General features: G+C 44.0%; 1 protein-coding gene and 2 pseudogenes across 2 annotated transcripts; 1 reads left to right on the plus strand and 2 right to left on the minus strand.

The window, feature by feature from the left end:
* Window positions 1–230: 230 nt before the first annotated feature.
* Window positions 231–4,639, plus strand: LOC123429360 (LEAF RUST 10 DISEASE-RESISTANCE LOCUS RECEPTOR-LIKE PROTEIN KINASE-like 2.4). 2 transcript variants are annotated; one of them, XM_045113497.1, is made up of 4 exons: window positions 231–1,068; window positions 1,457–1,638; window positions 1,776–2,903; window positions 4,557–4,639. In XM_045113497.1, exons 1-3 carry the CDS (start codon window positions 311–313, stop codon window positions 2,900–2,902), a joined length of 2,067 nt encoding a protein of 688 aa, XP_044969432.1. In that variant the 5' UTR covers window positions 231–310; the 3' UTR covers window position 2,903; window positions 4,557–4,639. The 2 variants fall into 2 exon arrangements, with proteins under 2 accessions (XP_044969432.1, XP_044969370.1); XM_045113435.1 differs by lacking the exon at window positions 4,557–4,639 and having other exon boundaries at window positions 1,776–3,011.
* Window positions 3,191–8,356, minus strand: LOC123429252 (annotated as a pseudogene).
* A 4,550-nt stretch (window positions 8,357–12,906) lies between these two features.
* On the minus strand, window positions 12,907–15,585 carry LOC123403920 (annotated as a pseudogene).
* Between the last annotated feature and the right edge of the window lie 777 nt (window positions 15,586–16,362).

A 16,362-nucleotide genomic window follows, 5' to 3' on the forward strand; every position in this document is an offset into this window, starting at 1 on the left:
AAAATCTCTGGAAAAATTGATAGGACAGAAGACCCAAGGCTTGGGTCGTCTTCTAGTCCTAGCTGTGGAAAATCTCTGGAAAATCCAGTCCACAGTGTGGAAATCTGGAAAAAATCGAGAGAATATCTTCCTCTTTTGTTCGTCGTGTATATACCAGTGAAATCATAATCAATAACCCAACCACACTATTAATTGGTATACACAGCTGGATATCATCAACTAGTTGATGTCGATCCCTTGCCCCCCTCAGTACTCTTAACAGAACTAAACTAGGATATCAAGTCCCTAGTGCATCTGTGAGAAAGCTTTCATGGGGAACCCTGGTGCATTTCATCATTCTATTACCCTGCAATCCTTAACTGTCTTCTCCCTAGTTGCAGTTCTTGCAGCAGATCATGTCCAGGGACGAGACGATGGGTGCGCACCTTTCTCCTGTGGGCATCTGCAAGATATACGGCCTCCTTTCCGTCGGCAAGGTGATCCTCTTGAGTGTGGTGTTGAAGCATACGAGCTGGGTTGTACCAGTAGCAAGGCTACCATTCACATCAGCACAGGAACATACTATGTGACTGCCATCAACTACACTGGTTCCTACTTCTGGGTCATCGACACCAACTTCGATACCATCAGCAGCTGCCCTCTTCCACTGTGGAATCACGTTCCTTACGGTCGATACTTGGACGGAATTAATTCAGTTTCACCACCTGGCTTTCTGTATTTGGTCTCTCAAAGCTACGACATAGCTTGTTTTGCTAATTGTTCGCAAGCAGTGACGGATAGTAGTTCATACAAGCCCGTTTCTTGCCTGAGTGCCAACAATTCACATGTTTATGTCTGGGTGTCTCACTACAGTTGTGTGGTTGAAGATTTTGAACCTTATTGTGGATATCTGGCCAAGATTCCATTTGGTAAGGATTATACTCCTTATTGGCAGAATGCAAGTTATGCAGATATCACACAATTCATAGGTAAGGGGTTTACTGTCCAATTTCCTGTGGACATCATGGGGCCTTCTGCCTCTGTGAAGTTAAGAAAGAACATCAATATATGCCTCAACAATTCAATTAGGTGATACCCTCTGGTTCAGTTTCCTCCCTAATTTAGTTTCTCTGTTCTCTACTTTTCTCAAGAATTAATGTGGGGCTGTTAAGCCCATCTTTACTAGAGCACATCCACACTCGTCATTAATTCATCTTGTACTTACACACTTAATGCTAATTGGTAGCAAAGGTTTGTTAATCAATTGCACTACTCCATCCATGTCGGGCACGGATCAGATTATGTCAAATTTAAAAGCAAGAGTCCAAAATACAACACATAGCGAATTACATGGTGGCGAAGTCAAACACTGTTGTTTTGCGCAAATGGGATTGAATTAGTGTACAAATGGAATTTACCCTGTCTAAGAACCGTGGTCCCTTCTAAATCCATTTCTTTAAAATGGTATGATTTGCAGCTACTTCAAGGAGCAATCATGTGGTGCGAGCATTGTGAATTGGGCTCATGCTTTTTTCTGGAGTGAAGTGCACTTCTTAGAATGCGTGACTCAAAGCTCTGAAGATCACTACTACACAACACAGTTTGTTTTGGTTGTTGTGACCATATTTTCGGCGATTGCCATCCCCAAGTTCTTTTTCGGTACGTGAGAATTATATGCCTTATACTTACGAAATTGAATTTTCATATTTTTAATCATCATGGCCACATTCTTGGACATAAGCATATGCCTACACGGTTATCTAACTTACATCCATATCTGCCGACTTGTTGGGCAGTACTATGCAGGCTGTTGTTGGCACCCCTGGCTGTATGGATATTCCTAGCCTACAAGTACATGAAAACAAGGATCATAATTGATGCAGTTGAGAAGTTCCTCAGGATTCAACAAATGATTGGCCCGATGAGGTACTCGTACACAGATATAGTTGCAGTCACAAGCCATTTCAGAGATAAATTGGGCCAAGGGGGCTACGGCACTGTGTACAAGGGCATCCTACTCCCAGGCGGTGTCCATGTTGCTGTGAAGATGTTGGAGGGCAACTCCAACTGCAATGGAGAAGATTTCATCAGCGAGGTCTCCACCATCGGCAGGATCCACCACGTCAACGTGGTGCGTTTAGTGGGCTTCTGCTCAGAGGAAATGAGAAGGGCCTTAGTCTACGAGTACATGCCCCACGGTTCTCTCGACAAGTACATCTTCTCTGCTGAGAAGAGCTTTTCTTGGGACAAGCTCAACGAGATTGCTTTGGGCATTGCGAGGGGGATCAACTACTTACACCAGGGGTGCGACATGCAGATTTTACACTTTGACATCAAGCCGCACAACATCCTTCTCGATAGCAATTTCGTCCCAAAGGTCGCAGATTTCGGGCTTGCCAAGCTGTACCCAAGGGGCGACAGTTTTGTTCCTTTGAGCGCCATGCGGGGAACCGTCGGCTACATAGCCCCCGAGATGATATCCCGGAGCTTCGGCGTCATATCCAGCAAGTCCGACGTGTACAGCTTCGGGATGTTGCTGCTAGAGATGGCCGGCGGGAGAAGGAACGCTGATCCAAACATGGGGTCCTCAAGCCAGGCATACTACCCTTCATGGGTGTACGACCGGCTGACTCAGGAAGAAGCAGGCGAGATATCTGCTGTTGCTGCTGACATGCATGAGCTGGAGAAGAAGCTATGCGTTGTCGGATTATGGTGCATTCAAATGAGGTCTCGTGATCGGCCAACCATGGGCGAGGTCATTGAGATCCTGCAGTCTGGGGTTGATGGCCTAGAGATGCCTTCGAGGCCGTTTTTCTGTGACGAAGGGCACATCCATGTGGAGGACTCTTACCATTTCACTTCTGAGCTGACGACAGTCTCAGAGGAGGAACTGTCTGCGGTGTCCGAGGAAGACGATATGTGAGGTATTAATTTATTATGTATGTATGTATATGTGTATCATGGGGTGATGCACTTTATATGTAACAGTACCATCCACTATAAATGCCTTCTACAAGCTGTCTTGCTTGCAATGCAGAACAACTTGAAATAAGTATGAAATCTTACATCCATCTATTTGTTTGTTCATTACTCTTGATAAATTCTGATGGGAAATATTACTCTTGAAGAGTAAATTATTGATACAAATAGGTTTGAGAAACATTTTCTGAGAATTTCTTTTATTTCATTGCTTTTTTTTAGAAGGAGGAAACGAGTCCCCGGCCTCTGCATCAATCGATGCATGCAGCCATATTATTAAAAATCCAAAGTAACAACATAGTTCGAGATAAGTCTGAAAGCTGAAAATAAAATGAATCTGAAAATAAACCAACTCTTAAGAACTTGCCACATCCGGCGTAACTAATAGCAGACTACGATGCCTATACACCTAGTCTATTACTAGCATGTCATCCAAACCGGTTGAAGATAACCCGTGCAGCCATCTTCCATCAGTTGCACCCAGTAACCATAAGTTCCCTGTTGTCCGCAGGACTTAGTAATGACCACGTACGGATCCAGGACGTTGCTCGGAATATGACCTGCAAAAAATTGTTGAATTTCTTACCATTAAATATTATGTCGTTCCTGGTATTCCATATAGCCCACAAAACAGCACATATCCCAATTCTAATAAGTTTAGATACTTTAACATCCACTCCATTGAGCCACGTTGTAAAAATTGAATTGATACACATAGGTGGGATCACATTAAAAGCTATATGAATAGTGCACCAAAGTAATTTTGCGAGAGGGCATTCCAAGAACAAGTGTCTAATTGTTTCATGTTGATCACAATAACAACAATTAGATCTACCTCTCCAACTACGCTTAATTAAATTATCTTTGGTTAATACCACACCTTTGTGTAAAAACCACATAATTTTTTTAATCTTTAACGGCACTTTAATATTCCAAATATGCAACGATCTAGCTAAAGGTCCTAAATTAATCATATCTGTGTACATGGACTTTACTGAAAATACCCCATTGACAGTTAAAATCCATCGAACGCTGTCTGAATGATCTGATAGTTGTACCTGCATAAGTCTTCTTACCAGATGCATCCATGGCTCCCAACGTGCTCGCCTGAAGTGCATATTGATAGGTATCGATTGTAAGAGTGTGGAGACATAGTCCTGCTTACGTTGTGTAATATTATAAAGCATGGGATATTGTAAAGCAAGTGGTGTGTCCCCAAGCCAAGTATCTTCCCAAAATCTTGTTGAGGTACCATCCCCTACAATAAATTTCACCCTTTGGAAGAAATTAATCTTTGTCCTCATTAACCCTTTCCAGAAAGGTGAGTCATTGGGTCTAATTGTAGCTTGAGCTAGAGTTCTTGAGTTTAGATACTTATTTCTTAAAATTTGAATCCACATACCCTCTGTCTCTGTGGATATTCTAGCAGTAACATAGATTTTATGGATGAACATTGTCACTGAGAAGCTAGCTTACATACGTTTTTTCTTTTGCATTTGAATTTGTCTCCGATTTCATTGTGACTTTGTTGAAACAAAGTTTTAGTTTACAGTAACATCATTCCAGGTTGAGTTTCTCATATTCCAGCATTGTTGCAGAGTCACTGGATAATTGGCATTGTTGCAGAGTCCCTCATATTCTCCCCTTCAGGATTGCGCACCCCCAAGTGCACAAAGATATACTTCCTCCGTTTTTAAATATAAGACCTTTTAGAGATTCCACTATGAACTACATACGGATGTATATAGACACATTTTAGAGTATAGATTCACTCATTTTGTTCCGTATGTAGTCCATAGTGAAATGTCTAAAAGGTCTTATATTTAGGAACGGAGGGAGTAGATAGGTAGTTCTTTTTCCTCTTTGCCGCTAAAAAATCGTCGTGGTCATGGAATCAAATAATGCATTCAAGAACAGAGCCACTGCTGATCTTCTTACACGTTGTCTTCGATCGTGTGCAGGAAAAATAATAATCCCAACTCTGATTTAACGGAACTCCCTCCCGTGTTGTAGTGGATGCATAGACTTGGCGCAATCCAGTCATGTCAAACGGTACTTGTGTGTGTGTGTGTGTGTCAGTGTGTGCGACAAGGGGTGCCTTCGCAGTGTGGAAATTCTAGTAACAGTGACAGTTGCAATGTCTGAAGAAGATGGGGCAGAAAAAATCTTGTGTTCCAGCTCCAGCAATGCTGAATATGGAATCATCACAGTCATAGAGATACACACCTGCCTTTGATACAAGACAGGAGAAACTCATAGAGCTTACATTGCAGTGCAGAATCTGGTAATAATTGCAAATTGAGTCAGTCTGTCCAGGGAGTGAAGGAATCTCTTTCCGGTCAAATAAAAAAGATGAAGGAACATGTATCTTCTCAAAAGCTAATTAATAGAGTAGTCTACTTGTTTCCATGATCGACCCTATCTGTCCTGTTCTATGGAGTCAGGTGAACATGCAGAAAGATCATGTTAGATTTACTTTGACACAGTCGTAATAAATTCACACTAGTACGAGCTACTACCTCTGTTCCTAAATACTTGTTGTTTAGATTAGTTCTCCCCAACAACAAATATTATGATATAGAGGGAGTACAAAACAGCGAATGCTGACCTTGGGAGTGGTGACGATCACCTAATCCTTTCGACAAGTCCTTTATGGCTCAGTACAACTGTAACATTTCTTATGTGGTTAATCTTCATTACATCTTGGCTGCATTCATCTGAATCTCTCTTCTGCCGGAGCTTCTCTATCAGCTCTTCTGACGTGTCTTGCAGAACTAATTTCTCAAGGGCTGCAAGGTGTTCGATGCCATCAGGAAGAAACTTCAGCTCGGGACAGTCTCTGAACAAGAGCTCGACGAGGTTTTGCATTGCGCCCTCCTCTATTCCAACTTGGTTGAGCTGTGATGCATATCCTATCAGTAGATGCCTAAGTTTCGGAAATGACCCTGCATAAAAATCCAACCTCTTCCCTTCGAAAGCCTTCAGTAGGTACAGAAAGCGTAGACCACGTAACACAAACAGACAGGAAAGGGTTTGCTCATCAATATTGGAGAATTCTAGGTGCAACCGAGTGAGGCTATTAAGGTGTGACCAAGAAGAGAAAAGTTGAGGCATCTTTGTTTTCTCTAGCTGCCCTCCTAAAGTAAGCATAGAAAGGGTTGGAGGTAAATTTAAACCTTCCAGCCGCAACAACTCATCCTCAGCAACAGCAATGCCGAGATGAACAAGATGACTCATTTTGGTGATAGCATTGCTCAAGTCAGCAGAGTGTTCTCTTCTCACGTCGCAAACATCGAATGTCCTTAGCTCTGTCAAAGCTGCAACTTCACGCAGAAACTCTGGAGTGGCTTTAATGGATTGAAGAGCCCGCAATCCTGCCAAGTGCTGCATCCCATTAGGCACCTTGACTCCGCCTATAGTTACAGTTTCTGATGTGGCGGGAGTGCACACATATAGGTACCTCAACTTCCGAAGCTTTACAATACTCTTTGGCAAGTACATCAGTTTAGACTCAAGAGCATCCAAGACTTCCAAATTTTGTAACCTCCCACTGCTTCAGGTAGGATTTCCACCTCGGTATTTCTAAGGCCCAAATAACGCAAATTAAACAAGTTGAATACTTCATTGGGCAGCATTTTGATATTAGTACCTTGCAGATCCAACGTCGACAACAGATTTGAAGATGTTAGGATAGGCTTCAGTAAATCAACATTGATATACCTCTCAAATACATGGAGCGCACGGAGATGTCTTGCACAAGATCGGCTCAGTTGTTCCAGATTTCCGCACTGGACCGATATGCGCCGTGCACCCTCTACAGAAAATGCCCCAGTACCACCGGAGCCATTATAACCTTTACCAAAGCATTCCTCCTTGGCTTTGTTGAGGGCAAGAAGGCGTATGACATCATGCATCTGACGACATTTCAGTCTTCCTGTATGATTCCTCTCCACTACCCGTAACAAGCTTCGGTTCACAAGCTCAACCAAGTATCCCTCCGCCACTTCCTCCAATGTTTTGCTCTCATCTTTTTCTGTGATAAACCCTGCAGTGATCCACTGCCTCATTGTCCTCCTCCTCTTTAATTCATAATCTTCTGGGGACAATGCATAGTGTAGGAAACAATTCTTCAAATCAAACGGAAGGTCCTCCAAGCTGACCTTTAGGATCAAATGAGCATCAGGGATCACATCTTTCGCAAATTGCGAATCCAAACACCTGTATACATCCTCCCATTCAACGGAATTTTGGGGTTTGCAGGAGAGTAGGCGTCCAATACATGCAATAGCAATAGGCAAGCCTTGACATTTTGCTATGAACTTCCAAGCCAATTCCTCCAGGTCCAACGGGCACTTTTTTTCATCAGTAGTCCAAAATGCCCCTTTGCAGAACAACACCCAGGAGTAATGTGCTTGTAGTGGTTCCAAGTGAATTGCATATGAAGACTCCCTAGTTGCTAACACCGTCTGCTTTCTTGATGTGATAATGACTCGGCCGGTAGAGTTAGATGTTGGGAAGACATTTCTTATCTCCGGCCACAAACGCTCAGCCCAAACATCATCCAGGACCATGATGTACTTTTTACCTTGAAGGTAGTTGTGGATGGACTTTGCTAGGCCTCTCATCTCATTGTTGGTGACGTCGACTGCAATGCCGAACTGGGCGGCAATCTTCTTCAGCGGATCTTCAATACAATAACTTTCTGACACAGTTACCCATGCTGCAGCGTCAAAATCCAGTTTCACGGTGTTGTACACATGATCAACAAGAGTGGTTTTACCAACACCAGGCATCCCCCAAACCAGGGTGACTCTGCTACTCTGCTCCACACCATCACCACCGTCAGCCAGCCACCGTATCAACCTCTCCTTGTTCTCCTCGATCCCCACAAGGTCCTCATCCCTGGTGAAGTGCAAAGCCTGACCTTGATTCCTCAGTCTGGCAGGAGAGGCAGACCTGTTGGTGATGGCGTAATCCCTCCTCCTCCTGTTGGCATCCTGCAGCTGGGCTTCAATTTCTTTGAGCTTGGCTGCCAGACGCTGCCAGGTCTTGATATGGTTGAGCCGCTTCTTCATCTTGCCGGCAAACCCTCCGTGCTTGGAGTCCTCCAGCTTGTATGTGAACTCGTCAACGACGTCCTCGATCTGGAAGGCGAGGCCCCTGATCTCGCCGACATAGATGGCGGTGGTCTTGTCGATGTCCTTGAACCGCTCTGCCTCCCGCAGGTAGACTTGCATGCTCTCCAACTCCGCCTTGAAACGGCGGATCTTGCCGAAGAGCCCCCTCTGGGCGGCGGCTTCCTTGCACATCAGCGCCCCACTGTAGGTCGCTGCCTCTTTGGCCAGCGCCCTGCCGAGCGTCACCAGCAGCTGCCCTACAACAGCCTCTGCCATGGTTGTTGATGATGAAGAAAGAAGCTGTAAAATCAGTTGAAACAAACAAGAGCATCAGGGACAACAGCTATGAGCATCGAAACAGGTAGAGCAGCGGCATCGATCTATCCTCGTTATATTTCTCCCTCTCTCTCACTTACACGCATTCCTTACCCTCTAGTCAGCAGCAGCAGCCAAATCTCAACTCACAGCCTCACACTGAAATTTCACATCTCTCCTTGGTAACCCACAACACAAGAAAACAAAGGAGTCTCTCTCAGACTAGCTCTGAGTAACTCAGCAGCTAGCACGAGCGGGCCAGCTAGTCCCCTCGTCTCCTCGGCCACCGGCGGGGCCGGGCTTGCGACTTCCACCCTCTTTCAGATCGGTGCAGGCAGAGAAACGCGACGGCGGCTCATGCTCGCCGTCCCATCTCACGGCGACGACCTGGACCCGGAGCAGCACGGCGACGCGAGCCAGGAAGAAGGGAAGGGGAGAAGAGAACCAACCTTCCGTCGTTCGTCGACCACGTGCTTGGTCTGACCCGGAGCAGCCCCCTCCGATGAACAAAGCGCCGCCGGGGAAGACTAGAATAGTACACGCCAAGGTTTTAAATTGCCGGCTATTGAATTTAGCGCCTGGCATTTTCAATGAGCTATTTGGGGCTATAGTTGGGCAATTTAAGGCTATAGCGGGCTATAGCGGCAAGATTTTGAAGGAAAGCAAAATAGCTGGACACCGCATAAACAACAATAGCGGCAGCTATAGCTGATAATAGCCGGCAATTTAGAACCATGGTACACGCAGCTCCTTCTCACCAGCTCCCGCTCCCGCAGGTCAACTTGAAGCTGCGTGTCTGGAGCCTCTTACATTATCTATTAAGCTATTTATTAAATGTCCATGATTGCCACCAGACAACTACATTATGATAGATATTGTAGGTACTCCCCCTCTGTCCAAAAAATAAACGTCTCGGCTTTTATACTAACATTAGTATGAAGTTATACTAAACTCAAGCTAGTTATTTTGAAACGGAGGGAGTATTCGATAAATTCCATAGTGTATAAAGTAGTTAGTTTAGGCTACCAATTTCAATGCTTCGTTCCGGCGACCATGCCACCAAGAGCCGACGAAGGAGGGCAGGAGCAGCAGCCCGTTTCGAGAGTAGAAGCGCCAACGCCGGTCAAATCAATGTTCAAATATAGGATCAGCGAAAGAAGCACATGCAGGTGGTGAAGTCATTTCTACCGTAGCTAGCGGTGGTCTTTTCATGCTCAAATATATTAAATTGTGGGACCATATACATGTGTATATAACGTATTTAGTGCAAGGCAGTTCTTGTATTCTTTATTTTTAGTCAAATCAATGTTAGCAGAGTATGGTACCTTCATTTTTTTTCTTTGATAAAGGACATTTCATTGAATAGATATATCGAGGTGATACAATCGCATCGAAAAGAAAGCCCGGCCTCTGCATAGCTTGATGCACATAGCCAAAAAGTCCAAACTACCCAAAAATAAAATTTGCTTTACAGCTAGGAAAATAAATCAAGTCCAGCCTAAGGTGTGGCAGATCCTATCCGGAGATCACACCGCCATCCACGAGGGTAGAAAACCTCACTGGCCGTATGCTCCAGCCGTGTAGACGCCATCATAAAAAGGCCCCTGTCCTCCGGCTCTGCAGGATAGACCAAGTACAGAGCCATTGTGTACATACAATAACTTGCATTGGAGATGAGATACATTTATTATTAAAAATTACATCATTCCTGGTAAGCCACAGTGTCCAACATAAGTCAGCCGCCCCCACAAGAATATGTGCAGAAAATTGTTTACCAATACCCCGCAACCAGTTGGCGAACATGTTACGTGCACTACGTGGTGGGTATAAATTTGAAGCTACTTGAACTATGGCCCAAACTGCCCGAGCGAAGTTACACTACAAAAATAAGTGTTTAATAGACTCGTCATGTTGGTAGAAGACACATGTCTTGTTACCATGCCGGTTCCGTCGTGCCAGATTATCTCTAGTTAAGATGACTCCTCTATTTAGAAACCACAGGAATATCTTCACTCTTAGAGGAATTTTGAGCTTCCATAATTTCCTGTTATCTACCGAAACATCACAATGAACCATTGCATCATACATGGATTTGATTGAAAATTTTCCATTCTGATGCAAATTCCATCAAAAAATGTCTGGTTCACCTGACAGCTGAATATCCTCCAGGCAAATGAGTAATTCATTCCATGCTGCCAGGCGAGGACCTAAAAGATCCCTACGGAAAGAAATATCAGGGTTTTCTTGTCCCAAAACTTGTTTGATCGTGACAAATGTATGTCTGACAATCCTATACAAGCTCGGGTATTGCACCATGAGTGGGTTGGTCCCGAGCCAGGTGTCTTCCCAGAATCAAACCTGAGAACCGTCCCTAACCGAGAAGGTTTCAAATTGGAAAAAGAATTCCTTGGCCTTCATCATGCCACACCAAAAATGTGAATCCCCGGGTTTCCAATGAACTTGAGAAATGGATTTGGATCACACATACTTGTTACGAATGATTTCCTGCCACACCCCATTCTCAATGAGTAGTTTGTAAACCCATTTGCTGAGAAGAGCAATGTTTTTTAATCTCAAGGTCTTGAATTCCCAGTCCCCCTTGACTTTTAGGTCTATATAATACACTCCATCTAGCCGGTCGATATTTCTTGGATTCATTCACACTGCCAAAAAAATCTGGATCTAAAATAATCGAGGTGTCGAAGAATCCCTTTCGGGAGGTGGAAGAATGACAACATGTATAAAACCATGTTGCTAAGAACGGAATTGATCAAGATCAATCGCCCCCGTAAGACAATAGTTCGGCCTTCCAGCTGGCTAGTCGTTTCTCAAGTCTCTCTTCCACATGCTTCCACTTAGCGATAGTTAAACGCCGATAGTGTATGGGAATACCCAGATATCGAATCGGGAACTGCCCGAGCTGGCATCCAAAAATCTCAGCATACTCAGGTGCTGATTTTGCAGCATCGCCAAAGCAAAAAAGTTCGCTCTTATGAAAATTAATTTTGAGACCATAAAGTTCCTCAAAAGCACATAAAAGCAACTTGAGATTTCTTGCTTTATCTAGATCATGATCGATGAAAAGTATAGTGTTATCCGCATATTGTAGAATAGTTAGACCATCTTCTACCAAATGTGGAATGCCACCGTTAACTTGACCGGTCAGCTTAGCCCGCTCAACAAGGGCAGCTAGCATGTCGGCCACAATGTTAAACAAAATAGGGGATGCGGGGTCCCCTTGGCGAAGCCCCTTCCTTGTCTGAAAATAGTTGCCAACATCATCGTTAACTTTGATGGCCACACTACCTCCAGAAACAAAGCTCTCGACCCAGTGACACCATTTTGGCGGAAACCCCTTCATGCGTAAAGTTTGCAACAGAAAGGGCCACTTAACTTTATCATAGGCTTTTTCAAAATCTATTTTGAAGATGACTCCATTCAACTTTTTACGGTGAAGCTCATGTACAGTTTCATGCAGCACGACAATTCCATATAATATGTTACGGCCCTGCATAAATGCTGTTTGAGTGGGTTTGTCGACATGGTCAGCCACCCCGTTCAACCGTCAATAAAGAGAGAAGAGAGGCACGGCACGTGTCTTTGACAAAAGTTGTTGTGTGCGTGTTTGTCGTGATTTGATGTGATCGATCTTGTGGACGGAATTCCAACATACACAGCCCTTACCGTCAGCAACAATCTGCTACTTGTAATGATGTATGTAGTGCACAAATTTTAGATGAAAGAGTATAGTACAATATTTGAACTGGAATCCAATATGTGAGTCATGGGCTCATGGCACATATAATCTGGTACGATTTCAACGGTCCCAGATATATACCAACAAAAGACGACAATGAAAATGAATGTGGTCCGAGCATTATGAAATTACAAACCATAGAGGTATGTACGTCATCAAATGTTTTCAATTATTTTACACTCATTACAACTGAAATATATGCGAAAATGTCACATTACGGAGATCCCAAACACACACCAAACAGCAAGAGGGAATTGAACGGAGCAATGCGAAATTAAGGTCTGAGAAATATCAAACCACAACCTAACAGCAGTCTTGATGACAATAAGTGCCATGTTGTTACAAAGCCATATTGTAAAACACACTTCGCAAGCGGTACGCCAGTAGCGCAGTAGTAATACTAGTTCTTAGCTGTAATTTTCCCAACGGAGTAGCAGGACGGTGGAACATGAGATGCAGGTACCAGTAGTCGTCAAATCTTTGACATGAGCTGGTTGCAGGAGTCTTCAAACTTAAGATGAAACATTTTGATTGCTTGCTTCACTCCAGAGGCCTGAATTAAATAGCAAACAACTCAGCGCCAACACATGTTAAGCTAGTAATTAAAATGCACGAGGGAATGAGAGGCACTAGTGCATGCAAATAATCCTTGGCATGTAGGTGAATGACTTACATCACATTTTGTGGATCAGAAAACATCAGTCGAGCTTGCAGAGAATACCGAAACGGGTGGATATCGCCAGTTGTAAGAAATTGCCGCAGTAACTTTAAAAATTCTGCTCTAATTTCCAGAAAGTATAGATGCTGGAGGGTCACAAGGAACTGAATACCAGATGGGACGTGCTTCATGCTGTTGAGGTTGGCTAGGAGTAATTTTTCGAGAGTCACCATAGCACCTTGCTCTATGTCTAGCCGCTTTCGACTAGGAAGGTTTCGTAACTGAAGAGTCTTCAGGTTGGGTAACCAGCCATCGCGAAATACCAGCCGCCCTCCGTTGTATGCATTGGTAAAAAACAATTCCGTCAAATTTGTCAACCGAGAAATGAATGGCAGGGAGTCTTCCATCAACGCCGACCAATTTAGACCCAATACATGCAAGTTTTGACCTCCAGCTTGGAAGAGAGGAGACGCTTTTAAACTCTCTACATCCAATGGACCTCTTAAACAAAGCTTTTGCAGTTTTGCCGGGAGGGCATTCAACATGAGACGCTCATTCTCATCACTTACATTCACATGTAGTGTGGACAAAAATTGCATCTGAGCTAGAGCCTCACAGACACGCCCACAGTAGATTTCCTTCACATTAACTAACCTCAGGCTTCTCAGCTGTGTCAGCTCCCCCAGTTGTTTGACAGACTCATCCTCTAGTACCAACGCTTGTAGTGTCTCCAAGTTTGCTAGTTCACCAAGACCCTTGAGGATGCTTACACCACTTGACCACTGGAAAACTCTACCAGATGGATCATTGAATTTCTGAGCGAATAAGTGCCTGAGCTTCTTCAGTTTCACAACCCCACCAGGCAACTTTTGTATGTCAGAATTATGAAGGTCCAGCGTCATCAAATTTGAAAGCATATCAATAGACTCTGGCAGCATCTTCACTTTTGAATTACGCAAACCCAAATGACAGAGATTGAAAAGATCCCCGATAGCATCTGGAATCTTCTCAATAGGCAGACCACTTAATTCTAGCACTGTCATGTACCTTGACATCTTAGATAGCACAGATAGTAGAGTTAACGAGGGCATACTATTGTCTACTACAGCGATGGATCGAAGGTGGTGTATTCTTGAAATTGCCTGTTCAATATCCTTCTTTAGTTTGTGTACTACCAATCGACGCCCAACCTTCTCAAGATAGCCGCCACATTTGTCTTCGTCATATGCAACACCAAAATACACATTTTGACACAAATCAACTGCCAATTCACGTATAATATCATGCATTCTGAATTTCTTGATCCTGCCAAATGAATTCCTTTCAACAAGCTGTAGCATGTTTCTGTGGACTAACTCCTTCATATATTCTTCTGCCACTTCTTCTAATGTGCTTGCACCTCTCCCCTCGATGAATCCCTCTGCTATCCATAACCGTGCAAGTTGTTTTCTTTGGAAAATATAGTCTTCTGGAAATAAACTGCAATACAAGAAACAACTTTTCAAGTGTGCTGGAAGGTAGATGTAGCTCAGATGCAAAATATTCCTTATATCATGGAGCCTTGGGTTATTAATTAGCTCCCAACTCAATTGATCATTTATTTTTCTCCATTCTTCCACAGATTTCTCACGCACATGCAACAGGCTACCAACAGATACTCTGCAGGACATTTATGATTTGTGTGTCTTGGAAAAGCTTTCTTACAAAAGAGATCCAATGCCTTATCTTCTGGTAATGCCGTCAGTGCTAAGATACGTTTTGGAGAGGCAAGTGCACAAACTTTGCCTTGCCTTGTTGTTATTACCAGTCTACTCTGCATGTTATTATGAACAAGCGCCCCAAACAAGTCGCCAAATGCTTCTGGACTCCAAACATCATCCAATATGATCAAATACTTCTTGTCATTTAGGAAGGCGCTCACTGCATGTTGAAGGTCATTAATGCCCATGTTGCTGGTATGTCTTGTCTGTCTCTGTAAAGTTCAGTAATCAGACATTTAAGTACATCTTTTGTGGAATAAGTTTGAGAGATGGAGACCCAGGCATGACAATCAAATTTTTCTCTCTCCTTCCTGTAGACATTTGCAGCCAGAACTGTTTTACCAAGCCCTCCCATTCCATACAGCACTATCACTACATAGTGTAACAAATCCATAGGCAGCAACCACTGCTCAAGTTGTCCTCGGTTTTCATCAACCCCGACAAGTTCTTCTTCACCGAGGGAGCGAGAAATGCTTGCAAGATGTTGGGACCTCTCAATAATGCCACTTGAGTTACAAGAATTACCACCATCTACAAGTGAAACCCAACGGCTTCTAGCCTGGAACAGGTGCACAAGATTCACCTCTTCTTCCTTAACCATTGAAGCTATCCTGTTCAGAGAAATCGATAAATTTGTTTTCTTGCATCCTTTCCTAAGATAGGCACCCCATCCAATATCATGTTTATGACCAACAATATCATGTTTATGATCAATCCTGTGAGCAAGCATTCTCAACTCCTCAACCCAGATTCCATAGTTTCGATTCTTAAGATTCTGTATGTCCACTTGGCCAAGAAATACATGCATTAGCCTTAGTTCAACTCTGATGCGACCCATCCTGCCTTGAAGATCTGTTAGTTGTGTATTGAAATTCTGGAATCGCAAGCTAGCCTGCTTTAGTGTTTCATTGCCTAGAGCAACCCCAATCTTTATCACAACTGAAAGAATCACTGCCTCAGCCATTTGCATCGGCAGGTATAGGTTGCGCAGTAGGTGGCCTTCAGAGATTCTGTATAGCCTAGTCTACAAACGAAGGTACACTGCAGTAAGAAAATTACGAAATATTAAAAACAAAATCCCAAAACTGTACAATGTACGCTATAGGTTATTGACCCTTAGGGTAAAATTTTGAAATATATTCACATTTATCTTTCTAGTTATGTGTCAACAATTCTTAAAAGTATAATGATGCAAGGAACTTTTCCGATGAATCTAGTGGGTACCCGAATCTAGTAGCATTATTTTCATGTGACAAAACTGCAGACAATTTTTACCGCTATCACCTCCTGTCACCCCGGGGGCATTTGGGGTGACGTCGCCGTCCGCGAGGCCCTCGTCGGAGGAGGCCTCGCCGAGGATGATCGTGAGCATTGCACCACAGTCCAGTGACCAGTGTCAGGTGCGACGTTCGACCTCACCCACGACGGTGGCATCCAGGCAGTGTGGGTCGAGTAGAGTGACTACTAAACCTCATGGTGGCTCTGGGGCTTCGGATGCGGCTGGGATGCTGGCAGGTGGCCATACCCCAACTGTTTCGGTGACGCGGCGCCCTGCTGGTGCGTGGTAGGAGACCACTGCCCAGCTAGGGGCGTGTCTGTTGGGTGCGGAGCAGATAGGCAAGATTGCCTCGCCAGCCATGCGATGGGCGATCACGCGTCTGCTGGCCTTACGCAGGCTAGTCCCGTCGGACAGGACGCAAGAGGCGATGGCCTGACAGGACCCAACAGATGGAAACAGGTAACACTTGAGCGAAAGCTTGATTTTATTGCACTTATGGAAACGGGTAGAGATAATTT

Source organism: Hordeum vulgare, chromosome 1H (assembly GCF_904849725.1).
Source record: "Hordeum vulgare subsp. vulgare chromosome 1H, MorexV3_pseudomolecules_assembly, whole genome shotgun sequence".
Taxonomy (NCBI): domain Eukaryota; kingdom Viridiplantae; phylum Streptophyta; class Magnoliopsida; order Poales; family Poaceae; genus Hordeum; species Hordeum vulgare.